The sequence below is a fragment of the Notechis scutatus genome, chromosome 8, assembly GCF_049901735.1.
Source record: "Notechis scutatus isolate UNSWTSFEM ecotype Mainland chromosome 8, rNotScu1.2, whole genome shotgun sequence".
In the NCBI taxonomy this organism is placed as follows: Eukaryota; Metazoa; Chordata; class Lepidosauria; order Squamata; family Elapidae; genus Notechis; species Notechis scutatus.
Genome location: NC_142016.1, coordinates 1,149,530 through 1,175,253, shown reverse-complemented (window position 1 = coordinate 1,175,253; position 25,724 = coordinate 1,149,530). Strand labels below are relative to the sequence as shown.

The 25,724-nt window shown below is 46.8% G+C and overlaps 1 protein-coding gene across 1 annotated transcript in view; it reads left to right on the top strand.

Annotated features, from left to right (window-relative positions):
- The window catches only part of MACF1 (microtubule actin crosslinking factor 1), a 294,628-nt gene that overhangs the window by 151,625 nt on the left and 117,279 nt on the right, over positions 1-25,724 (top strand). Inside the window, 14 exon segments of the mRNA XM_087970253.1 lie at positions 63-170; positions 1,088-1,186; positions 1,836-1,991; positions 2,196-2,284; positions 3,512-3,647; positions 8,736-13,572; positions 13,575-13,876; positions 14,671-14,820; positions 16,262-16,477; positions 18,090-18,239; positions 19,715-19,909; positions 23,588-23,746; positions 24,422-24,655; positions 25,010-25,231. Of these exon segments, the coding sequence (XP_087826379.1) occupies positions 63-170; positions 1,088-1,186; positions 1,836-1,991; positions 2,196-2,284; positions 3,512-3,647; positions 8,736-13,572; positions 13,575-13,876; positions 14,671-14,820; positions 16,262-16,477; positions 18,090-18,239; positions 19,715-19,909; positions 23,588-23,746; positions 24,422-24,655; positions 25,010-25,231 (7,053 nt within the window).

The following is a 25,724-nucleotide window of genomic DNA, read 5'->3' as shown; positions in this document are numbered from 1 at the left end:
GGTAAAATGAGGACCCAGATTATTGCAGCTCCAGAATCCTTTTTGTCCTGTTGCCCTCTCAGGAGTATGAGTTGCAGCTCATGACCTACCGTGCCTTTGTGGAATCTCAACAAAAATCCCCCGTGAAGCGCCGGCGTGTCCTTTCCTCCTCCGACGCCATCACGCAAGAGGTGAGGTGTGGCTCCTTCTGGCCTTGAGTCTTTCTCTGCAGGAGGGCTTGGGGGCTGGAGGGTTTTCAGTTCTTAGCGTTGCTCCTACAAACTGCTTTCTTTTCAGGTCATAGTAACGTTTGCCTTTAGAGAATAAATCCCTGGTGAAAATTGCCCAAGAAAGCCAGTCCAGTCGTTGGTCTCCCAAGCCAAGTGCTTGGATACAAACTCTTGGTTCATGTGCTTAGTCAAAACGATGGAAGGTTTTGTTAACTGGAGCTTTTCGACACTGAGCCACTGATTGTGCTGCTGATAGGGAGAACGTAAGGATTGCTCTCTGCCACCCCTGGAGGGTTCCAGATTCAGGGATTTCCCCCGTTCACCTTGAGGTTCAAAAGAGACAGGCAGAAGGAAAGCTCTTGCCTTTCGCATCACACAAGCCACCATTCTTCTCGCGGCCAGGTTAAGAAATGCTTGACTCATCCCCGAGATTGGTTGTGAATCATCCCCTCCTTTTTGCCTCCCTTTTTGTTTCTTTTTGTGGGGAATATCTTGCTTCTGAGGTTTCTCCTTTGGTTTTTGCGGAGAAGGAGAACTTTCTGCAAATGAGAACCATTTTACTTTGTGTTTCATTGTTGTTGGCTTAAATGGGTCTGTTCCTTGTGCTTCTCGTACCTTTTTTAAAAAAAAAATATTGATTTTTTTAAACACAAACATAAACAAACAAAACATAAAAACATCAACCTTTCTTCCATGAATATACAAGCAGTGTGTCGGTTGGTTTACAATTTTTTTGTGCATCCATTTCATAGTCATCAATTACAGTTACATAGTATAATAACTCATATTCTCAATCAGAGATTAAATACCCTAGTATCATTATTATTCAATCATTTGACAATTTTATTCATTCATATTTTGCTTCTCGTACCTTGTAGTTCATGGATTTACGGACACACTATACAGCCTTGGTCACATTGACTACACAACATGTGAAGTACATAAGTGATGCTCTCCGGCGCCTGGAAGAGGAAGAAGTAAGGACAGAATTTGTGTAATCTGATATTTGTCTTGTGAATCTAGTTTGGTCCTCTGGAATCTTGCACCAGGTTTTATCTCATAAGATCATGAGAGGTTGGGTACCCTTCCTAAGGAAGTATCAGGATCTCACCACCAACAGAAGCATATTAGTGTAGAGCGGAGGGCCTTGAAGAAATTCTGGTCTCGGCACTTCTCACTAAATGGAGGTCTGGGCTCCTCCTCTGGACGTTGGTCCCACAAGGGGAGGACCCAGCTCTATATCCTCCAGGCTGGTCGGCTTAGCAGCCAGGACAACGGACCTTAGCACCTTAACTGTGCACTCTTGGCATTCAAAGACTTTTAGTTTCAGGTCATCTTTGTGCATTGTTTCACCTTTCCCGACACACTGGACCTGGGCCTGGTAATTCATTTCAGTTTCAACATTGTCCTGTGCCCCTCAGCCCTTCTCCTTATACCCTGGGAAGCCCCCAGGCAGGTTTGCATTCACTCACCTTAGAAGAGGACATCAACTGCATTATGATTCTAGCACACTGATCCCATGCAGTTTGACCTTGATATGCCCGAAAGAAGCATTGTGGGTGTCAGTGGCATTGGTGGATATATTATGTATCAACCTTCCATGTTGTTTGATTTCATTTTTTGCAGAAAGTTGTAGAAGAAGAGAAGCAGGAACACATGGACAAGGTGAAAGAACTCCTGCGCTGGGTCACAAGCTTCAAGCAGAATCCACCATTCAGAAGCATCTCACCCACAAAGAGGAAAATGCTGGGAGATATTGAGAAGTCCATTTTGGACCAGCAGGTGCCTGCATGGGTTGAGGACTTACCTTTCCTTTTATATTTCTTTCTCCTTGTAGACCACGGCCCGTGTCACATCAGTCTTACTTAACTGATGTTTCCTCTATCTGAGCTTCTTCTTTCTTGTGCTCATTTTTTTGGGTGTGTGTGTGTGTGTGTGTGTGTGGAATGTATCATTTGAACTTTCCCTTCTCTTTTTTCCCGTCAGGGCCTGAATGAAGAGTTGGCTGCAAAGAAGGAGGAAGTCTCAGAAGCTATAAAAACTACTCAAATATTTCTTGCAAAGCATAACAACAAGTAAGTTGAGAAAATAACATGAATCTAGAAAGTTGGATTGCAGGAAGCCTGAAAAGGAGACTCCAGAATAATTTTAATGAAATTTTGGCAATCACCAAATTGTACAAGTTATTTTCATTTTTAGTGGAAATCTCACAATTTTTCACCTTTTTCTGGGAAAGGAATTATGTACAGGGTATCCTGACTATATATCTCAGCAGAATAACTCTCCAAAAACTTAGTGGAATAAGATCAAGTTTGGAAATGGGCCATTTCTGGCCAGGAAAAAGAAAATCCTGAAAAATGTCCCCTGGAAGATCCTGATGCAGGAGAGGCACTTGGGGGCTTTAGGCCACTCCATTCTTAGGGCCTCTCCAGGACATCTGCATGTGTGGTAAAACAAGTCATGATGGTGTTTGCATCGATGCCGTCAACACCCATAAAACCATATGGACTTTGGTCTTGACTTCTTTTTATCATCCCCTATGGATTTTTATTCCATTTGAAGGTCTCCAGAAGATCTTGATAGTGGTGGTAGTGAACCACTTAGAGAAAGAGGTTGGGCATTGCTACCTTAGTAAGTTATTCCATCTTCCTATATCCCAGTCACATCTTGGATATAGGAAGTGGTATCAATGTTAACATATTAAATAAACACAAATTGTCAATTATTTCTGCAAATACAGTAGAGTAGTTATACTAAAGGTAAAGGTTCCCCTTGCACATGCGTGCTAGTCGTTTCCAGCTGTAGGGGGCAGTGCTCATCTCCATTACAAAGCCGAAGAGCCAGCGCTATCTCTGTGGTCATGTGGCCGGCAGGATTAAATGCTGAAGGCACATGGAATGCTGTTCCCTTCTCACCAAAGGGGTCCCTATTTTTCTACTTCCATTTTTTACGTGCTTTCGAACTGCTAGGTTGGCAGAAGCTGGGACAAGGAACGGGAGCTCACTCCGTCAGGTGGCGCTAGGGATACGAACCGCCAAACTGCCGACCTTTCTGTTCGACAAGCTCAGCATCTTAGCCACTAAGCCACCGCGTCCCCATCGTAGTTATACTAGCCACCCACCATTCACACTTGAGGCTTTGGAAAGATGTGGTTCATTGATGTCCAAGAGGTTTGGCCAGGCTGACCATTTGCATGGGCAACTTTGTGTATGGGAATGCAGAATCTCCCTCAGTTGCTGCTGCTTCCTGGCTGCCCACTGGCTGTGTTTCTGTTCCAAGCTGTCTTTCTTCCCATGCTGCAGGCTTTCAGACCAGGAGAAGGGGCAGATTTCAGTCCAGCTGGACGCTCTCAAAGAAACTTACCACCAGCTCTGCTGTGATTCCACAGAACAGCTTCAGCAGTTGCAGAGGCACATGGCTCAGGAGATGGCACATAAGGTAGCTTTTTCCTCATTCCCTTTATTTCCCACAGGTGTGGCCTTCTTTCCCCAGCAATGGACAAGAAGGTCCATGCTTAGAAGCATCCTGAGAAACTCTGAAAGTTCATACAGGCAGCCACCCATTTTTGTTCCACTCCATTACCACACGAAGAGGAAATTCTCAATCTGTATGGATTACTGGAACCAAGCTGCGAGGGTTTCCTATAGCAGCTAACAGTTAGTAGATGGTAGAGTAGGCCTGTCCCCTGAAGGGCTCCCTCTCTCTCTCTCTTTCTTTCTTTCTTTCTTTCTTTCTTTCTTTCTTTCTTTCTTTCTTTCTTTCTTTCTTTCTTTCTTTCTTTCTTTCTTTCTTTCTTTCTTTCTTTCTTTCTTTCTTTCTTTCTTTCTTTCTTTCTTTCTTTCTTTCTTTCTTTCTTTCTTTCTTTCTTTCTCAGGGAGGATGTTTAGTTTTGTGCTTCCTCCAGTAACATTTCTCTTGGGAAGTTATGAAAGGCCTATCAAGGTTGGCATCTCACCTTATCACCATTCATCCTTTGAAAATAAGTATGGCTTATATCAAAAAACACAAGGTAGGAAATGTCCAGGTCTGCTTCTATCTTACTATCAGTCCCTCTCCTGCATTTGGCTGCTTCTGCAAGAAAAGAAGCCGATAGACACCTGAGTGAGAGACCAAAACCTATGGGAGCTACCCAAGGAGCCCTTAGCAGATGAAGAGACAGTGAAGGTGCTGGGGTAGAACAAAAGGTGAAAGTTACAGAAATAAGCCAGATGACCTGCAAAGCAGGGTTAAGGACTTGGCTGAAATAGGATTTATACTTGTAATCCCAAAAGAGCAAGGAGAAAGAATGTTTCTCTTCCCTCGGTTGGTGCATGGAAAGACTCTATACACGGCCAATTCACAGCCTATGATGCTCTCCAGTCATAAAGGTGTCAATGATAGAAAATGGTCAATGCATTTCTTCCTTCCGTCCTGTTCTTCTGCAGCCTTCTGCTACTTGGTGCCTCTTTTCTGATACCCTTGGCCAATTGTCTGAGCATCCATCCCATCTTTGTTACTGCCTTGTTCACAAGTCCTATCTGAATATATCTGTATATCATTGTATATAAATGTGATATTCACGTGTCCAATGCAACCTGTATATCTGTGTGTGGAACTGTGTTTTTAATGCTTGCAGGATCCCTCTACTTTGGAGCATTGCAAACCAAATCAGCCAGATGGATAAATGTCAGATTTTTACTTGGGCATACCCCCTGCAGAAAAAGGGGTGCTGTTTTAAATGGCAGCAGATGCCATCAGAAAATCACCAAATCACCAGAGGGCTCTTCTGCCAAATGTTGTAACCACTGAATTTGGGATTCCTTTGCCAAATTCTCTTTTGTTCCAGCCTACGAAAGCCAACCTATTTCTTCCTGTTCGCAGTGACCCCACTTAAGGAACCAGCATCCCTTTATAATTCTGGATGCCTGATGCGGAACACGTTGTCATTGGTTCTGGGGAAATGGAGGGAGGGAGAGGAATCCAAGGGGTATTTTTCAATTTCACATGGGAATAAGAACGAAATCCTGGAGTTTGGTTTGGGTGCTTCATGGTTGCATGGAACCTCTTAAACATTTCTGCTTATGGAAGACCTCCAACCCTGGGGTGGGTGGGCAGAGGGACTGTTCAGGTTTCAAGGCAATGGGTGGAGCAGACAGAACTGCACATCCAAAACACCAAAACTAGCAGAAGCCTCTGCATTGAGCATGATGATGTGTCCCTGTTGTTTTGTTTTGTGTTTATTTACTATTCAGAATAACTACCATCCTTGTTTACAATTTTCTGTTGTTGTTTTTGAAAAACTAACCTTCCTGGAGTTTCTCACTCTAGAAGTGTGGGCCAGTTGTGTGGGTTGGGCTCTGTATGGGTGTTCTCTCTACTTTTGTGCAAACAAACAGTCGCATGCCGGACGCTAACCCCCAGCTTTCACACTGTGTGCGCCATACGGCTGAGCTGCTACCTAAAGGCTCTGTCTTTAACTGCTCACGGCAAAGCCCCCAACTCGGGTAAGTAAGAAGCCTTTTGACGCCCCTCCTTCTCTCTCCCTCCTGTTTTAATATCTGACTGTGCGCGCCTGGAGTCACGACTGTGGTGGTAGCAGACTGGGAAGGCCTTCGTTGCGGCTGAACTGCCATCCTGCCTCACTTGGCCCAGGGAGCAGGAGAAGGTCCACAGGGTGCAGTTCTGGGTTTAACGGGAGAATCATTTGGCGGAAGAATGCTCCACAACTTCCTCACCTGTAGAATTGCAGTCCTAATAGTCCAAAACTTCCAAGATGCAAAGATTCCCAGCATGTCGTAGTGGAAGGGAGACTATCCGCTTAAATTGCAGCCTTGTCATTGGGATCACTTTGTAGAATTGTATTTGCAGTGGACTCAGGCCCAATTCCCCTGTGATTGGAAAACATTTCTTCACAGGTGTGCTTGCAGGGGGAGGTGGTTAATGGTAAGCAGGTAATTTGGTCCTCCAAGGGCAAGCCACATGTATTCATTTGCTGTATTTAATATGCAGCTTCATTGTCCCTTGGAATTGAGTGGCTTCTAAATCCAAATAAAATATTTCCTACAACTCAAGAGACAGTACAGGATGCTCCCTCTTCCCCATGACTACAGGAAACCTGTCAGGTGGGTTGGGCTGAGCAGGAGGGATAGAGCCAAAAGGAGGACTCCATCTTAGGATCTCTTATGAAAGAGCTCAGCTCTTTCCACTGCTTCAAACTAACTTCTCCCAAACATTGCGCCATTTTAGATTTTTCCATGTTAAGTGAGAATGGCTTATAAAGACTTTAGAACAGGGGTGGGCAAACTACGGCCCGTGGGCCACATCCGGCCCGTTGGTCTGTCCAATCCGGCCCGCCCCTGAAAAAAAATCGCTGCCATTGGTCTGTCCAATCCGGCCCGCCCCTGAAAAAAAATCGCTGCCATTGGTCTGTCCAATCCGCCCGCCCTGAAAAAATCGCTGCCATTGGTCTGTCCAATCCGAAAAAAATTGCCCTGTGCCGCGTGGCCCCCAAAGCTGCAAAACAGTGCGGAGCGATCTAGGGGTAGGAAAGAAAAGAAATTTGCAAAGGCCTCGGCTGGGAGTTTGAAATCACCTTCGAGTGCGACCTCTCCGAAGGTGAGTCCCCGCCGATCCCCCTTTTTTTTCCGGGGCTTCCAGGCTTAAACTTTGCAAAGGCAAAGCTTGCAGGCTGGAGCGTCTTCCCGCCGAGGAGCGGGAAGGGTTCCGCCCGGCAGGCGGGGCGGGCTGCTTGGAGCGGGCTGCTTGGAGCCACCCAAAGCTAGGCCGCTGCTGGTGGAGCCTTGCCCTGCCTTGGTGCCCTGTTTCCCGGCTCGGCGGTCCTGCTCGGGCGGCACTTTAAAAGCCTGCTCCCAGCACCCGAGCAACTTCCCAGCAACTTTCGGCTTCGTTTTAACTCGCGGGCGCTCGCGCCTGGCCCCGAGCCGCACGGTGGAGGGGAAGCCCGGCGGGCGGGCGGGCAGGCAGGCTGCTTGGAGGAGGCGACCGGCGGCGCTCCGGGCGGAGGGGAAACCCGGAGCACCGCCGCATCGCCTCCTCCAAGCAGCCCGCCCACCACGGCAGAACCCTTCCGCTCCTCGGCGGGAAGACGCTCCCGCCTGCAAACTTTGCCTGTGCAAAGTTTAAGCCTGGAAGCCCGGAAACCCAAGCAACTTCCCAGCAACTTTCGGCTTCCTTTTAACTTGCGGGCGCTCGCGCCTGGCCCTGAGCTGCATGGCGGAGGGAAACCCGAGCACCGCCGCATCGCCTCCTCCAAGCAGCCCGCCCCGCCGGGCGGAACCCTTCCCGCTCCTCGGTGGGAAGACGCCCCACCTACAAACTTTGCCTGTGCAAAGTTTAAGCCTGAAGCCCGGAAACCCGAGCAACTTCCCAGCAACTTTTGGCTTCCTTTTAACTCGTGGGCGCTCGCGCCTGGCCCCGAGCTGCGCGGGCGGAGGGAAGCCCGGTGGGCGGGCGGCGGGCTGCTTGGAGGAGGTGACCGGCGGTGCTCTGGCAGCAGCAACAGGCAGTTCCGCCTGGGCTCCGCTCAGGTGTCTGGCTGGCGCTGTCAGGAGTTGCTACCGCCGGCGCAGCTCAGCGCGGCTCCAGTCCCGTTGCCTTGGGAAGGAAAAGGCAAAACCAGGAGCCGCTGAGCCTGAGCCTCCGGTGCCGCTGCTGCCATTGCAAAGCACCGCCACGGCTCTTCCTTTTTGCCTTTCCTTCCCGAGGCAACGCGGACTGGAGCCGCGGAGCCGCACTGGCAGTAGCAACTCCTGACTCAGGGGGCCTTCGAGGGGAGGGGAAGGAGGAGAAAAGGGGGAAAGGGGGGGGCGATTCCCAAAAAATCTTGTGCTGACCCGGCCCGTCTGTCAAATTTTAAAAGTCAATGCGGCCCCCGAGCCAAAAAGTTTGCCCACCCCTGCTTTAGAAGAACGGCAGTGTTTTGTAATTAAGAAAGCCGTGTTTGGATAGTAGAAAACTCTTGGTTGCACCCCTTCCTCTAGGCTGCCACTCCCAAACCAGTCAAAGGGATATTGTGAAACTGCAAAGCAAAAAGGGGACGTGTTGACTCTTTGGGGTCTCCTGCATGCTGTCTCCTGCTCCCTTTTCTTGGGTCCATATGGGTGAGCTATGTTGTGGTCCTTCCGTGCTTCCTGTCTCCTCCTTGGAATAAAGGGGACTACGAGGAGTGCATGGCTGTGGTTCTTAGTATGCTTCTCTCTCCTTTTCTCTGTCTTTTTCCACGGGGGAAAATGGCTGCAAGGGTGCTCCTGCTGCTTTGCTGCTCTTGCTGGGTGCCCAAAATGTCTCAGTAGTGCCTCGCCTGCCTGGCTAGATTGAGCACCAAACTGAAAAATAAATTGCAAAATGGTTCCCATGTTAGGTCATACAACATATAAATTACCATCCTAATTAAGATCTGCTCTCTAGTTCAGTACTCACCATGCTTTAGATGACTGAGACATCTTGGACTGGGATGCATTTATAGGCCCACTATTCCTGTGATTCTGATTTTTTTTTCTCTTTCCTTTCCCTGCTCCTCTGTCCCAGGGAAACGAGGCTATCGCTGGAGTGCTAGATCTTGGCACAATGGAAGTCTTCTCTATTTTTGACGCCATGCAAAAAGGTCTCCTAGACCAAGAAACAGGCCTTCTCCTCTTGGAAGTCCAGGTGGTCACAGCTGGTCTGGTGGTTCCCAGTGTCAGTGAAAAGCTCTCCCTAGCAGAATGCCTAACCACAGACGTAATAAATGGCAAGATCTACCAACATTTAGAGGAAATGCAGGATGCTGTCCAGCTGATCCAGAACATGCAACTCAAAGACAGCCCCTTTCATCCTGTTGTTGCTGCTATCAAAAATGGAATCATCAGTGAAAATACTGGGCTAAAAATAGCACAAGTACAGCTTCTCACTGGAAACTTTATAGATCCTTCCAGCCATGAGCAAATTGGTTTAGAAGATGCTCTTCAAAAAGGCATCATTACCAACCATTTTCATGAGAAGTTGGTAAATTGCTTAAAATCTTGTGAGGAGGCTTTGACTGACCCAAACTCAGCTGAGAAAATTAGCTTCCATGATCTGTTGCAGCAGTGCGTCCCACACCAGGAGACTGGACTGAAATTGTTCCCAATAAAACAGGAGGCGTCAGGTGGGACGCTAAGCTTGCAGTCAGGCCCAGAAGCCGCTGCCCTCTCTGCAGTTCATGAAGGACTAGTGGAAAAGGAAGTGACAATGGCATTACTAGGGGCCCATCTCTTTGCTGGTGGCCTTGAGGACCCCGAAAGGGATTGCCAGCTAACTGTGGAGGAAGCTGGAAGACATCATTTACTTAAACAAAAACTGGTTTGTGATCTGGTCAGACAATTGCAGACTGGTGGCATCGTAGATCCACTTACCGGAGAGAGACTTTCACTTCAGAAAGCAATAGAGGGAGGCCTGGTGACATCAAGGCTTGCCGTGATGATCCTGGAATCCCTTCGTTCGTTTGTAGGACTTGTGAGGCCCGAGTCAGGAGAGGTTGTGCCTGTTATGGATTCTCTGGAGCAAGGTACCCTAACTTCTGAGTTGGCTGATAAAATTTTAAGAGGCAGGCAAAATATCAAAGCACTTTTTGAAGCAGAGACTAATGAAATCCTTCCATGGAAGAAGGCTGTTGATTGTGGAATCCTGAATAAAGACGTTGCCAAAACATTAAAATCAACTTGCCTCCCTGACTTCATTCCAGGGATGCCCCTTTCTGGCCCCTCAAGCAGCTTCCAAAGGAGAAGCTCTTCCTCTGCTCAACCAGCAGGTCATGGAGAAGAAAACAAGGATCCCTTAAGAAGCTGTGAAGAAAGGACGTTGCTCTATTTGATGACTCACAGCTATGTAAACATCCACAATGGTGAAAAATTGCTTCTGGTAGATGAAGAGTTAAATAGCCTGTCCGAAATCCTGGTGCCAGCAAAAGGAAATGGCTCTAGCATTGACCTCTTAGAAGATGGCAAAATGCAACCCCAAGAATGGTGTGAGGATGTTGGCAAGAATGCCACAATTGTAGAAATTGGATCCCCCAATAAAATAATTTTGAAGAAACTTGATTCATCTGCATCAGAAAACAAACGGGAACAAAATCTGCAACCCCACATTTCTCTACCTAGCAAAAGAATTGAATTGGAAATTGGAGATATAAATGAATTTGTGAATGTGAAGGAACAAGAAACGGAAGCTGATCTTTCAGGAGACTTCAAAAGTGGGATAGATGACCCCAGAAGAGAGCAAGGTTTGATGATGATGCAGAACAAGAGTCAAATGGAGTTGCAAGAATGCAAGTCCAATTTTGAAATGGAAACTAGGAATAAAGAAGTCAAGTGGGAAGATGCCAAGCATGAAAAGCAACTGTCAGAAGAGGAAAAGATGACATTGGAAGAGCAAGAGAGCAAAATGGGAAAAAGTGATGTCAGACAAATAGATTTGAGTGCTGACAGTTTGGAAAAGATGGAAAAATCTCACATTTTAGAAGATGTGACTCTTGCAGGAGTAGATAGGAGGCCAGAGGCTACCAACTGGCCAAGCATGGGAAAAGTGCAAAATGGATCAACAGATTGCCTTTTTATTCCAGCCGAAGGGAAACCTGTAGATGGACATATTAAAAGGGAGCAGATGGCCACAGACGAAAGAGTAGTTCCTGCCTACCAAAGTGCTACTTCTGTATTGCCAAAACTGTCTACGGAAGACAGCACTCTGAATGGGTTGTTAATGCAGCTGCAAGAAGGTGGCATAATTCATGAACAGACAGGGAAGAAGATGCTCCTGGATGAGGCCATTGCCTGCGGAGCTGTGCCCAGCCATACGGCCATTAAAGTGATGGGTGAGATGAAAATGTTTAGCGGCTTCTTTGATGCAGAGACCTCTGAGTCATTAACCACTGAAGAAGTCATCAGTGCAGGGTTGATGGATGAGAACCTTGTCCAGAAGGTATTAGCTTCAGACCAAACCATAAGTGGTATTATTGACCCATGGAACAAAAGCATTTACTCCATCAAGGAGGCATCTGAGTTTGGGCTATTGGATAAAGAAACTGCTACCAGAATTCTGGAGGCACAAATAGTTACTGGAGGAATTGTTGATTTCAAGCGTGGCAAAAAAATGTCAGTCACTTTGGCTTCCAACCTTGGCCTAATACACAAATCCACTCAAGAAAATCTTAAGAAGCTGGAGAAAGCATCTAAAGGCAAATATGCTGATGACACAACTAAAGAAAAATTCATTGCTCTGCAGGCTGAAATAGGAGGTATCTTGGATCCTCACACTAAAGAACCACTGACTATTATTCAGGCTGTAAAAAAGGGACATCTGAGTGAGGAAAAGGCCTTTAGACTCCTAACTAAGCAGATAGCCAACGGAGGCATCCTTCACCACAAGACTGGCATGAGGCTTTGCATTGAGGATGCTATGGAACATGGATTGATTGATGAAAACCTCTACCAAGATCTCAAAAAGGCAGAAGACATATGCCTACACCATTCCATTTATCCTGAAAGGAACAAAATTGTGTCCTTACCTCAAGCCATATCCCTTGGATTAATCAGCTCAGATTTTCAAAGAAAAGTTCAAGAAATACAAGCCTCAACTGGAAGCATATTTGACCCTGGTCTTGGCCAGAAAATTACATTGATGGAAGCTGTTAAGAAAGGATTAATATCTAAACTAGTTATGGGACAAGCAGTGGTCGCCTCTGAAATGAAGGAAGCTATTCTTTATCCAGGAAACTGTAGATTGGTCCCATATTCAGAATTGGTCAGAAGAAGCAAAATTGACGTTGAGTCAGGGCATAGATACTTAGAAGTTATTCCCTTTCAAGACATAAGAGATGAGGTGACTGGGGATGGACTGTTGTGTTCTCAGGCAGTTAAGCTTGGAAAAGTAGACCCCACACTTGCTTTGAGGTTGCTGCAGGCTCAGGCAGACACAAGTGGCATCCTGGAAACTTCTACTGGCCAAAGACTGTCATTGGCATCTGCTCTGGAAAAAGAAGTTCTAGATGAAGATACAGCTAAGACCATTGCTATTAATCAGATTTTGGCTGGAGGGATTGTTACTGCTGAGAGTGGAAAGAGGGTAACCTTGAAAGAGGCCACTGAAAAAGGCTTAATCACCCCCAAATTAGCCAGGGCAATTCAAGAACCTGATTTAGAAGAGCGTAAAGGCCCTGAGCCCCAGAGGTTGCTGCAAAATGATGCCATTCATAAATATCCTAGTAGCAAAGAACTGGTGATGCCACCTGAAGCAACAGATTCCAGTGCTTCTGCCAATGCTGGCATTGCTTCCTTGGAAGCAGGTGGGAAGACGGAGAGAGACGAATCGAGTCCCCCACCCCCTTCTACTGTCCCAACTGTGGACAGTTCGGTCAGTCAATTTTTAGAGGAGAACAAACTGGCATCTGAGCTTGCCTTCATGTTGGACCCAGCTGAAGGCCTGAGAATAAAGACCCAGAAAAAAAATAGTAAAAAGAAAAATAAGTTGAGGAAGAAAGAACCTTTTAAAGGAGAGCCAGAAAGGCAAACAAGAAGTAATCCAGAGGCTGAAAAGATACTAGAAGGAACTTCCCCTGTGGACAGTAGCACGATTAACAGAGACCAGGAGCAAAAAGAAAACGTGGTTCAGCCAGAAGAAAGTGCTTGTGTAGCCTTTGGCCCTGAAATAGCGAATAGAACCCTCTGCATAGAATCTGTAGCATCCAAAGAACTCAGTTCTATAATTCAACAAGAGAAAGAAGACGATGGTAGACATTTACAAGGATCTACCAAGATTGTGTCCAAGAAGCAGGCTGATAACACATTCCTTAGGGATGCCAAAATGGAGCTACCAAGTCAAGGTTCAGAACTAAAAGCTCATGAACTCAGCATTTCGGAAAGTGTTGACTCAAAAACTATTAAGAAGAAGAAAGCAAAAAAGATTAAGAAACAGAGCGCTTCCTCATCAAATTCCAGGGACACCACCATGACAAGAAAAATCAAGGGGGAGTTAATCCCTAGCAGTGTAGAATCCTTGCAGGAAAATCCATCTGGTGGGGTAACAAGCCCACTTAAAAGAGGTGAAGTTAAAAGTCACGACCATCAGGTAGGCAGGAAAGAGAAGCAGTATGTTGGAACCGAAGAGAGCATTATAGGTGACAAAAAGATAAATATTGCCCCAAAGAGAGATGCAACAGAAGAGGTTTCTGCACAAAAGGCAAGACTTTACAGAGATTCTTCAATAGAGACCATAGAAAAACAAATATTGCTTAAAAAAAAGCAAAAATATTTTAGGTCAGAAGAGCAGGTACCCAAGCATACAGAATCCTTTGGGTCTTCTGAGTCACAACCAGAAGATCTTCAGAACAGAAAAAATTTAGAGGACAAGTTAAGTTCTTATTCTCTGTGACATCATTCATACAAGAAGAAGTATCTGGAAAAGATGAAAACATTAATCATAAAGAGCCGTCCATGTCTTCAGAAGCAGAAGAGTCGGGGCAAGAAAGTGACATTATTGGACCAGAGGGACAAATGCTACCAGACAGGGAGTTTCCAGAAAGCAAAAGGGATTCTTCTGAAAAGCTGTGCATGCAGCAGGAATCGGCAGAAATCAGAGAAGTTGGGAATGTTGATTATTCTTCCTGCATGGTTGAAAATACAGAAGAGAAATGTCAAGATGCTTCCACATCTACCAAGGTAGGTAATTTCAATCTTATGGTTGCTCATGCATATCTTGTGAGTTAACTAGACAACTAGAGAATTTATGAAGACAAAATAGATACCTAGTGAAAGTTGTCTGAAAGCCACTTTAGTATAGTGGTGAAGGGACCCAGCTGGGGGAACACTGAGTTCTAGATCTGCCTTAGGCACAAATGGATGGTCTTGGGCCAATCCCTCTCTCTCAGCCCTAGGAAGTAGACAATGGAAAAACCACTTCTGAAATCTCGCCAAGAAAACTGCAGAAACAAATCCCCTCGTCTTCTCCTTCAACTGTCAAAGCTGAGAACTATGCAGCTTTATAGCTGCTTTATTTTATTACTTATTTAACTATACTTACTTGCTGTCTCCTGTCTGGATCAAAATCTAGAGGGCAGCTAATAAAGTTGTGCACAATCAGTGTTGTAAATTATCTAGCATAAAGGGTAAAGTCTGCACTAAAATGTTTAAATTGAACAATAATGCAGCCAAAAGCCAGAACTTGATATGGTCAAATCCAAAAACTAGTTCAATACAATGTTGGAATATTGTCAGTTTGATGGGGACTGGTAAACATTTTTTTGGAAAGGATCTAAGAAGGTGAGGACATTCCAGAGAAATATTTGCTACAGTTTTGAGAAATGATTTTTAACTTAAAAAATGTGATTGGAAGAAAAGAAACTGGGATATTTTTAGAAAGAAGTAATAGTGTATACATGGAACGAAGTCCATGCTTCTCCGTCCATATCCCTCCTGCGCTAAAGAGTGCTGCCCTTCCTCTCCTGCTCTTCCAGGCTCCATCCAGCAAATGGCTTTGCCTGAACTATGACGAAAGGCTAGTTGCGCTGCTCTCCAGAGTGCGGAGCATTGAGATGCGCATGCAGAGGGTTCAGCTGGCGGAGCTGAACCTCCAAGCGCTGCAGGAGCTGCTTCTCCAGGCTGAGGTAAGAGAAGCAGGCCCTGACCTCAGAAAAGCGCGTCTCTTGCTCGGCTTGAGGACACCGGTTGACCGGAAACAGGAAACTGATCCCACCGGGGGAGGGGGAGGGGGGGACTAGAACCGTAGGCTCCCTTTGTAGCAGAATCTCGCAGCTCTGCCTGTGTTTTCCCTCCCCTCCCCCCTTACACCCCAGGGAGTCATGGAGGAGCCAGCCCCAACCTCTTCCTGGTGCTTTCTTCTTTTCCAAGGCTTAGGGTGTGCCTTGCCCTTTCTGGTTTTGGAACGGTTCTCGAACATTGCCCCCAGGGCCACCATCATGGCTCTCTGCAGGCAGGACATCCCGAGGAGGGCTAGGCAGTCAACGGAGGCTGGGACTAGGAGCCATGGTGGTTTGGGCCTGTAGCTGCTCCAGTGAGCACAATGCTGGGTTGGTTAAAGGAAGATTCCTTGCTTCAGTTTTCATTCTTCCTTTACCTCCTGGGCAGCTGGGAACAGGGGAGCTAAGGAAAACCAAGTGCTGCTCCGGGTAAAACAGCTTTGACCTGAGGGTTTATAACCCAGAGAAGAGATTCTGTTATTCCAGGGATGGAAGGATCCCTTGGGCTCAAATTAGCAGCTTCCAAGCCCTGGAAATTTCCCCTGTGGACCCCAAGCCCTTCCCAACTCCCCGCACAGCCCATTCTCCTCTGCTAGTTGGGTGGAGTTGCCAGTCTTTGGGATGTATGTCCAGGACTAGAAAAATATGGCTCTGCCAAAAGCAGGCGAACTGGGTAGGTTAGGGATGTATCCTTGCCTCAGTTTCCAAATGATTAACAGCTCTTCGTGTCTGCCTGTCTTCCTTCCCTTCTCTTGGTTCCCAAGTTGCCCTCAGGTGCTTGAGTCCTAATGTCCACTGGGCCAAGAATGGAAAATGGGTGGACTCTGTAATTAACCACAAAGATGGTGGACTTGGAGTTGCTTGTAGCCGAGTCCTGCTCTTGATGACTGCAGTTGCTTCCTGCCTTGTTTGTGTGTTTGGATTGGGCTCTGGACACCCTTGGAGCACATTTATAATGTGATGTATTTGTAACCGTCTTTCTCCTCCCTTCTCCAAAAATAAAAGTTGTGGAGGAAAAGACATAAAAGTCACATTGTGCCACCTGGTTCTTACAGACCTCAGGGAAGAAGCCCAGTCTTAAGCCCAGTCTCCTCTAATTACGTTTAATTACACATTGTCATGGAAGGAGGAGCTTTGTGGGAAGCAAAGCCCGAGGGGTTGGCTTATATAATTCAGCTGTTTGGCTCCAATTTAACTTCCTGCTCAGACAGCGAAGCCAATGCCATAGCTGCGGGTCTTCTTCTGCTTGGGCAGGGTTAGGGTGACCTGGAATGGGCAGGCAGAGGTTTATTCCAGACTTGGGAAACACTTTGCTTTGCTTAGTCTAACAGCATCCTCTTCGTCTTAGGTCTTGGATGGGGAACTGAAGGATCTGTCAGCGCCTGTGAATGAGGAGCTGGAAGCTGTGGAAGGGCTCGTGGCCAGCTCTCCTCAGGAGGTCCCTGAGCAATTACTGAGGGCTTTGGAGAAAGACGCCAAGAATCTTTTGAAGTCTTTCGGCTCGGTCAGTGACATTCTGACTTCTTGGCTGCTAAACCTTCACACTGCAGCAGAAGCAGAAAAGGTACTGCCTTCTTTAAGGGCCAAACACATTCCTGGTGGGAACAATTTATCAAGCGTAGGACAGTTCTGGCACTCAAACTCTCTAGAAAAAGGCTGGGTGAAAGTGAAAGATGATAGTTATTCCATGTGGTTTCTTTTTTTTCTTCACATGTGACACAGAGCAGTTGATCTGGGAAATCTTTTTCCATAAACCCAAAGTGGGCATGTGGAGCTCAACCTCCATAAGGTCAGGTGGATTTGGGAGGCCCTGCTGCAATAAAATTTGCTGCAGTTTAGTTCCTAAAAAAAAGAAATGGCTGTTAAAATAAACTTCCTGCAATAGAATACTGCTTCTGTTTTTCATACATAGCATGTTGGTACAAAGAAATGGCATACCTGCATACTGAGTGTGAGATGGGCACTACTTAAATTTGATATATATTTTTATATTCTAGAAAATTTATAAATAAATATTACTCACACACGCACACATATGTACACGCGTTCTCACACTAATCAGATACTGCACCACTAAGGAGCTCATTTGATTAGAAGAGTGGAGCCTTATTTTGAAATGGAAAAAAAGATGGCTGACTGGAACCAATTCATTAATGGCTCCTGGGCTTCTATGCTATTTGTTATTGCTGCGTTAAGTTGAAATGTTCTCTTGTTTGCTGCCAGATGTTTTATCTCCATCCCAGAAGGGAGGCATCTGGGCCTTTCCCCACTCTCATGGGCAGCAGCCTTTTCCTCTGTATCTCCGTAGCATCCCCCCATCCCAAATCACCCTTGGCTGCCCAGTGTCAAAGTGGCGCCATCCAGAAGCCGTTCTGCCCCCTGTGGGGGGGGGGACGACAAGTCAGGAGACCCCAAAGAGAGGTGGGGGGGGGGGAAACAGCATTGGGTCCAACAAAAGGCTTGCCCGGATGGTTTTCTGCTGACATGGCAGCTGAATGGCGGGAAGGTCTCTCTCTTGAGGGCAGGTCCAATTCCGCGAGGCAGTTGGAGCCTCTTCTTCCAACAGAATGTCCTTGTCCGAGTTTATGACCAGTTTAAGGAGCTGCCTTTATTTGTGGGGGTCCATCCAAACCCTGATTTCTTTTCTTCTTTCTTTTCTCCTACAAACTTCACTTATTTATTTATGTGTACCCCAGTGTTATTATTTTTACAAATTAATCAAGGACCAAACGTATCCCACACGTCTTCTTCCTTTGGTTTTCCCTACTGTAACAACCCTGGAGGTAGGTTGGGCTGAGAGGGAGGTATTGGCCCCAAATCATCCATTTGACTTTCATGGCTAAGGCAGGATTTGAACTCAGGGTCTCCCACTTCCTGGTACCTTTCTGCCCATATGGCAAAAGGTTTTTGAGAAAGGTACTTGCAGTTTTCCTCAGTTGTTTTTCTGCACTTTCTTAGAATGTGTAACTCGCTTTGTGGCCGTTCTTTTGTGAGCCTGCTGACCAGAACAGTTCTGAGGGAAAGTCTCCCTCTGTGGCATGAATTTCCTTTCAGAATTGCCCCCTGTCTCGAAAGGGTGACTGTTGTTGCTGAAGATTTGATGCCTTTCGCTAAACCTGGTTTTGCTTTTGTGTTTACATAGCGGTTTTAATTCTCTGCGCTCTTTTTATTCTGAGGCTAAAATCCAAACTCGGCATGGTGAACTGCATGGCAGGCTGCAAGGGCTGCTGAAGTGGGTGAGAGACGCCGCCCAGCAACTCAATGCCCTTGGATCCAGTGCTGGGACCGAGGCCGGCAGTTGGACCCCCTACCTCCAACGATGCAAGGTAGCCATAGCAACAGCCACATTAAGGTTGTCTGCAAGAGGACCAGGCAGTTTTGGGGACGGGATGGGTGGGTGGGAATTGGTGGAGGTGACATTTCATTATCCATGCTGCCTTCATCTCTTGAGACCTCACCACCACCATTCGTTCTCCGGTTAGCTGAAGGCATCTTTTGGAACTAAGCCGCATGGCTCTCCCAGCATTGCACATAACAGGCATTGATCACCCAGATGCCCTTGGAGGGTCTGGTGGAAGATGCTTCCCAGGAGCCTTTGGCAACTGGCATCCAATGGCCAGAATTGCCTTTCTGATACTTGAAGTTGCTGTCTGTTTTTCCAGGCAAAAAGTGGTGGGTTTTTTGTGCCAGTTTCCTTGTTCTTCCCCACAACACTTGGACTCGTCCAGTTCTGTCCACTCCCTTGGATGAACCTCTCCCCACTCCTGGCAACTGGGGCTTTTGGCCCGTCAGTGGGAGGAGGTGAGGGATGGGCAAATGATGACTAGCAACTTACCACCCGTGTGTTTACCTTTATAAATACTGCTTTGAACCAGGACCCATTATAATCTGCAGTGATTTTTTGGGGTTGTAACCATCTATGGCAAGGCTGTGAAACTCAGGGCGATGCGTCATGTGTTGCCCCCCCCCTCCATTTTAGCAAAGGGGGGAAAAGTTGCGATACGTCACGTCATCACGAGTTTGACACCACTGATCTATGATGACGAGTTCTGCGAAAAAGTTTCCTTTCTAGAGTTTGATCCCAGATGCTGGATTTGTTCCCTTCCTCCCGAGACAGAGACGTTTATGATACAAATTTCATGAAAAGAGGGAGTCCCGTTTCAGCCAAATCCTGTTAGACATGGCTTACTTCCTTGAACTGTGAAAAGAGCTCCAGAGCAATGCAGCAGGTTAGGGGTTCGTTTCCTTTGGAGAAAAGAGACTAGCACTGGATCCCATTTTATTAAGGGCTGCTGATCCTTTTTCTTTCTCTTGATGGCAGAGAAAGGATTGAAAGTTGTAAGAAGTTACTTTTAATTAGCTACAACCGAAATACGGTTTGAATACAGGACTGTGCCGTTAAAATGTTTAGCCTTATATGGCAGGAGAAACATCTCCAGTGCACTTGCAAATATGGTGGTGCTCTGAAAGAGGCATGGCTAATTCATGATATATATGTATCCTAACTGATGTAATTGAGCTCTGGATGAGGTCACTGAAAGACCCCGCCTTGTGATATGCACTGCCTTGATTATTTCAGAGGAAACAAACTCTTGAGAGTCCAACAGACCAGGGATGTCGGTTTGTTTCTGGCCAGAGAAAGAACGCAACAGAAGCTGACTTTCAGAGCAAAAAGAAATCCAATAAACCAAACCTAAGATGATGCTGTGATGTGGTTTCTTCCAGTTGAGTAATTTCTGCCCAGCCCCCGAATAATTTGCCTTGCTAACAGTTTCTCTTTGTGTTCTCTTGATATGGCCAGGAACTGACAAAGCCCCTGACAGAGACTAAAACTCAACTTGATGAGACGGCCTCGAATACCCAGTTCTTCATTTCTGAGCACGTGCAAGACTTGAACCCTGAGCAAAGCGGGCAGTTGCTGAGGCTGCTGAACGACCTGCAGAGGTCTTTTCGGGAGTTGTTGGAGAGAGTGACCCCACACACTGAGGTCCTGCAGGTCTGTCTCCAGCCAGTAGAGCTGATGGAGGAGATGACGGGGTGGACTTCCTTCTTCTGGGCTGCCTTGTCCTTGATAGGGAGCAGTGTGGTTGTGGTTGTGTGTGCATGTGTGGCTTTTACTCTTGACAAAGCAGAGCAGAGTTCAGCACAAAAAGGACTCCTTCCCTTGGCACGGCTGATCAAGAAGTGCTGGTGGATAGAACAGTCTTGGGCAAGGAAGACCGAGCAGAATGTCTAGAGGGCTGGGAGGAGAGGCAGGCAGGCAGGAGAGGCCACAACAGATGGAGCGTGATCCCAAGGTTAGCCAGAGTCTTTGCAAAAGGCCAATGCAGTTCTAGGCAACATCAACAGCGCAAGAGCATCCAGATCACGAGAAGTGTTAATACCACTTTATGGTGCCTTGGTGAGACCACACTTGGAATACTGGTTACAGCTCTGCTGGAGACCCTAGAAAGAATGCAGAGAAGAACAACAAAGGTGATCAAGAGACTGGCGATTAAAACATACGAAGAACAGAGGTGAAGAAGGAATTGGGTATGTCTAGCCTAGTGAAAAGAAGGACATGATAGTTCCAATACTTGAGGGGCTGCCACAAAGAAGAGGGGGCTGACCGATTCTCCAAAGCACCAGAAGGCAGGATAAGAGGCAACAGATGGAAACTTATGAAGGGAGAGAAGCAACCTAGAATTTAGGAGAAATTTCCCAACAGTCAGAGGGATAAACCAGCGGAACAGAAGTTGCCTTCAGAAGTTGTGGGTGCTCCATCACTGGAGGTTTTAAGGAGAGGCTAGACAGTCATTTGCCCAGAATGGTGTGGGGTCTCCTGCTTGAGCAGAGGGTTGGACTGGAAAACCTCCTGAGGTCCCTTCCAAATCAGTTACTCCGTTATTCTGTATCCAGGAACAAAACCAACCCATCAGTCTGGACTGGCCTGGAAGTGCTTTGAGGGCACCTCTTTATCATCAGGTTCTTGGGTGCAGAGGAGGTGACGGCCCTGCTCAATGGTGGCCCCGTTCTTTGGGACACTTCCTCCCTGAATTTCTTACCTGTCAAAAAAGGACATGGGAGCTTTTCTGAAACTTTAGCCCTCTCATGGCCTGTGGCAAGGACAGATGGACAGGGCCATCCCCAGTTCAAGCATGTAAAGGAACCAAAATCGATTCTCTCTGTTGTAATGCTGCCAATCTGAACAGTTTGGAATCAACAGATGAAAACCAGCTCTGGAGACAATCTGCTAAGTTTTGTACTTCTTTGGGGGCTATCACAATTTCTCCCAGCCCCCCCCCCCAAAGTTACATGAATGCTGTGACTTCCCCTTGCTTTCATTTTGGTTAGCTTTCAAACACACACCAATAAACCTGTCTCCCATTTCATTTTGTCTGAATAGCCTGAGATGGACACCCATTCTGAATGTCTGAAATGGGAGAGGGTCTCCTGCCTGAGCAGGGGTTGGACAGGGGTATCAAACCCAGGGATGCCTGTGCGGTGCTTAGATCTGGCCCCCGGGGGCCCCCAGAAACAGCAAAGGAGCAGCCCACGGTGCCTCTGCCGGCGAAAACGGAACTCGGGGGTGGGGTGGGGGGCACACACGGTCCCCCAAGCGCCGTTGCAGGAGGCCACCATAGGGGGAACCTGATGTCGAATTGGCCAGGCCAGGCCTTGCCCCCCACCCCAAAAAGTCAACACCACCCTGATGTGGCCCTCCATGAAATCAAGTTTGACAGCCCTGGACTAGAAGATCTTCCAATTCCATTATTATTCTATTATTCTGGGCTGTCACACAGATGCGCTGGAAATCGTTCATAATGTACATTAGCACGAGCTCCTCTAATTTATTACATATGAAAAAACTACATATAAAACCATCCTTAAAGGTAGCCGTCCTACGTTAGGTGTCCCCAAACCTTTCAGGTTGGTGGGCTCTTTATGGATTTTGAGAGCAGATCGTTGGAGAAGACTTCTATATAAATTCTATTCTATTCTTCCAGTTAAAAGTATTGGATTTTGCTCCAAATGCACATCTTGAGTTTTCTCTAACTGAAAAATTTATACACTGAAATAATTTAAAATTTAGTGCACCAAAATTCACTAAATGATTGTAGTGCAATTATTGCTTAGATACAAACTTCCAAATAAACTAGAAAATACTTTATTGAAATATCTGTAAATATTTCAAATTAACTCAGCAGTGTACCTATTCTTACACAATACTGCTTCTATTTTAGGAAAATATGGAAATAACTATTTTTTTCTTTTAAAGGAGGCATGCATCCTCAGAAGTTTTCTGAAAATTTTAATTCCAATGCTCAAATTGCCTAACTTTATCATGATTCTCTATAAAAAAAATATAGCAGCACAAAATCTTCAGCCAACATCCCTGTTTTGGTGGGGGCACAGTTGACTGGGTTCCTCTCCTTGCTAGAGAGAAGCGGGGCAGGGATGGGTAGGTTTTTAAATTAAGTGTGTGTGTGTGTGTGTGTGTGTGTGCGCGCGCGTGCATGCATGGAATATGGGGGGAATTTCATTCCCATCCGAGGGAGAAGGTAACGTCTGCAAAGGCTGTGGTTGGAGAGGGAAGAGGGAGTCTTTCCCCGCTCAAACGCAGTGGCCCTGATCAAAACGTCTTTTCAGCTCTACTTTTGCCCCCAAAGGAGCTTCTGGGTTTCACCCCAGCCTCCTCCTTGGGCTGCCTGCCTTCCTCCACGCTTCTGGGCACAATCCTGTTCCTGCTGCTCACCCACCCTCTGCCCACCTCCCCTGTTCAGGGAAGGGTTTGTTGTTTTTTTTTTTGTTTAACAGTGGTCTCTGTCCCACTGTGCGTTCTGCCTCTTGTCTCTGTGTGTATTAACCAATGTGCTTTGCCTTTTCAGATTGAATGTGTCCCATGCCTAATGCGGAAGATCTCCGTACACTGCCGGAGAGCACTTTTGAGGAGAGCTTCCCTTACTCCCTTTCTCCAACTGCTTCTGCTGTTTGGCTTAAGACTGCCAGAGAAAGCAGGACAACTCATTTGGCCCACGGATCAGAAGGGGCCAAGCATTGACAGAAGGAGGGTCCAGGGTCACACACATCATGCTCAATCACCTGAAAGTTACTCTGTGCCCAGAGCAGCCTCCCCCAACCCAGCACCCTCCAAGGGTGCTAGACCTCCACTCCCACCATCTCCGGCCCACCTGGATGGTCTGAATGGAAGTCCAATACCCCTGGAGACCACCAGTTGGGGAAGGCTGGCCAAAAGACGTCTGTTTGTGTGGAATCTTTCTCTCTCTTGCTCTCCTTCACATACCCAAACATGCACATACAATGACCTCCTGTGGGTCACTGCGGTCGTGCTAAGTCATTGTAGATGGCCCTTTTTTCCTCCCCTTCAAGACGGCAAACAAAAATTGACTGGGGTATTTCCTTAGGCTGGTGACAAACACCCGATTGGCTCCATCCATTTCTCCCCCCCCACCCCTCCTGCAGTATGAGTTGAGCCGCACTTGTAACATTGGCATGGAAGAGGAAAGGTGCAGGTGAGCAAGAGAGAGCAAGGGACAGGCGGTGCATCTTGTCCTCCAGCAGCTTCTGTTTCTCTGTTTTACATTTTCTCTGGCCTTATTTGTTTTCTACTTGTTTAACTGATAAGCTTAACAAATTCCTGCTTCATTGTTAAAAACTCCCTCTTGCCATGTAGACGCTGCAAGAACAACAAGCTATACGAGACCACAAGCTGCAGGAGATGTGCACCTGGATGGCTCAGGCAGAGGACCGGCTGCAGGGTTCTCAAGCAGCCACCACAGGGGCATCGGGAGAAGACCTCTCTGTCCTGGAGCAAAGCCAGAAAGATGTGGCCGTAAGTAGGAGGCCGCCCGGAAGACCCTGGGCGGAAGACGGGACCTTTCCTTGGGGCCTGGTGGGAGAACTTTTGTGCCACACCCCAGCTTCCCTCTCCCGCTCTCCATGAGGGGACCATCAAGGCTTTCAGCAGCATTTGTCAACCTTGGCAACTTCAAGATTGGGAACTTCATCTCCCAGAACTCCCCAGCCAGCAGTTGGAGTTGCCAAGGTTGACAAATGCTGTTTTAGAGAGCCAGGAAGACGAGTGGAGATACGCAGGGACCGTTCCTTAGGCAAAAGGGGCTGAAGGATTTTTCAAACCCAGAACTGCAGGATACTATGTGGAAGTGGCTTAGGCAGGGGCCTCCCTGATTCACAGGAGGGTAAGAAGGAGAAGGAGATATGGCTCAGTCAGACCTGCAAGATTTGGTTATTGTAGCCAATCTCAATAAAAGTAAGTTTCGCCTTCCTGGGAAGTTGATTTTCTGGTCTAGTCTGCTTGGTGGGTTGAATAAATGAATAAAATCAAAATGTAAAAGTAATGGTAAGTTTTGATAAGATTTTAATGGGTGGCTCAAGAGATCTTTTTTGACTGAATAGGTTGGAAAAGGTGATTGGAAGAGAGTTGCAATGCCAGCCTTGAAAGTCAATTCCTAAACATTTGCAGAAGGGTTTGCTTGTTGTTCTCCAGGACTTGCGTCGGAGTCTGCACAGCCGGACTGCTTCCTTCACGAGCGTCTTGAAGGCGACAGAGGACTTTCTGGAGGAGAACAGAATCAAACTGCCCCTGGGAGAGCTGGAATCCCTGCAAGAAAAGCTCCACCAGGCTCAGGGGCAGCACCTGTCTCTGCAGGAAAGGGTGGAGGCCGCCCAGAAGGAGCTTGAAAGTGCTGTGAGCTCTGTGGTGCAACAACAGACAGAAAAGGTAGGACAGTACTACGGGCTGGGTAATTTCAGCTCTTTTATTGCCAGAGGATCTCCTGTTAGAGAGGCCATGGTGGGTTCTGCACTGAGTAGGAGATTGGACTGGATGGTCTCTCCTCCACCTCTACACCTGGTTCAGTCACCACATTTTAAGAGGAGATTGAATTATATAAATACATGTAAGTTGCTCGTTGCAGAGTCTGTCAAAACTGCTATGGAAGGTGTTCAAGGAAGTGATTTCTGCCTTATCCTTGCTGCCCAGCCTGTTCAAAGCAGCCCACTCCAGCCGCAACAGATTAGTAACATCCATGGAATTTTGCTATTTTGTTGTCTTTTCTCAAAAATTTGACCCCAGGTTAGAGTGATTAAAGACTTTGAAGAAAATCAGAATAAGATTGAATCCCTTCTACATTGGGTGGCATCGGTGAAGAAGTCTAGAGGGGTCCCAGAAGGTAAATTGTGGCCGGTGGGAAAAGATGGTGGAAGCCATGGAGGCGGAAGAGTCCAAGGTGCCCTTGATGGCCATTTGTTGGAAATGGTTGAAGAGAATCTTGATTTGCACTACACGAGTTTGAAGGTTGGTGCATCTATTTGCTGAGTAACATCTTGGCTCAGCTATGAATCCATTTGTGTCATTTCGTTTTTAGCACTGTTTCCCAGACTCTGTTACCCAGTCTGTATAGATTTTGCCTTGGCTCTAATCCTAAGGGCATCCTAGCTCTTTTCTGGAAATGAAATGTAAATCTTTAGGTTCTGTGAGTGAATTGGACAACAGAATTGGACATTCTGTTCCAGAGCATCCTCAAAGCACCCTTCTTCATCCCTATTAACTGGCCTGGGAGTTTCTCTGAGAATAATGAATCAACTGCAGCATCACCATTACTTCAGCTCAAGGCTGAGAGGCAGGGTCCCATCTCACCCATGTCATATAATGGCCATCCTTGGCTTTCAGTTCATTCTTTAACACAGGTCAAATTGCTGCCGTTGTCTGGACTGGTAGATAGTTTTGGGAATGCTCCAACTCCAGGCCGTCTACTTACTGAGGGGATTGTGAGGCTTACCTCCAAGTG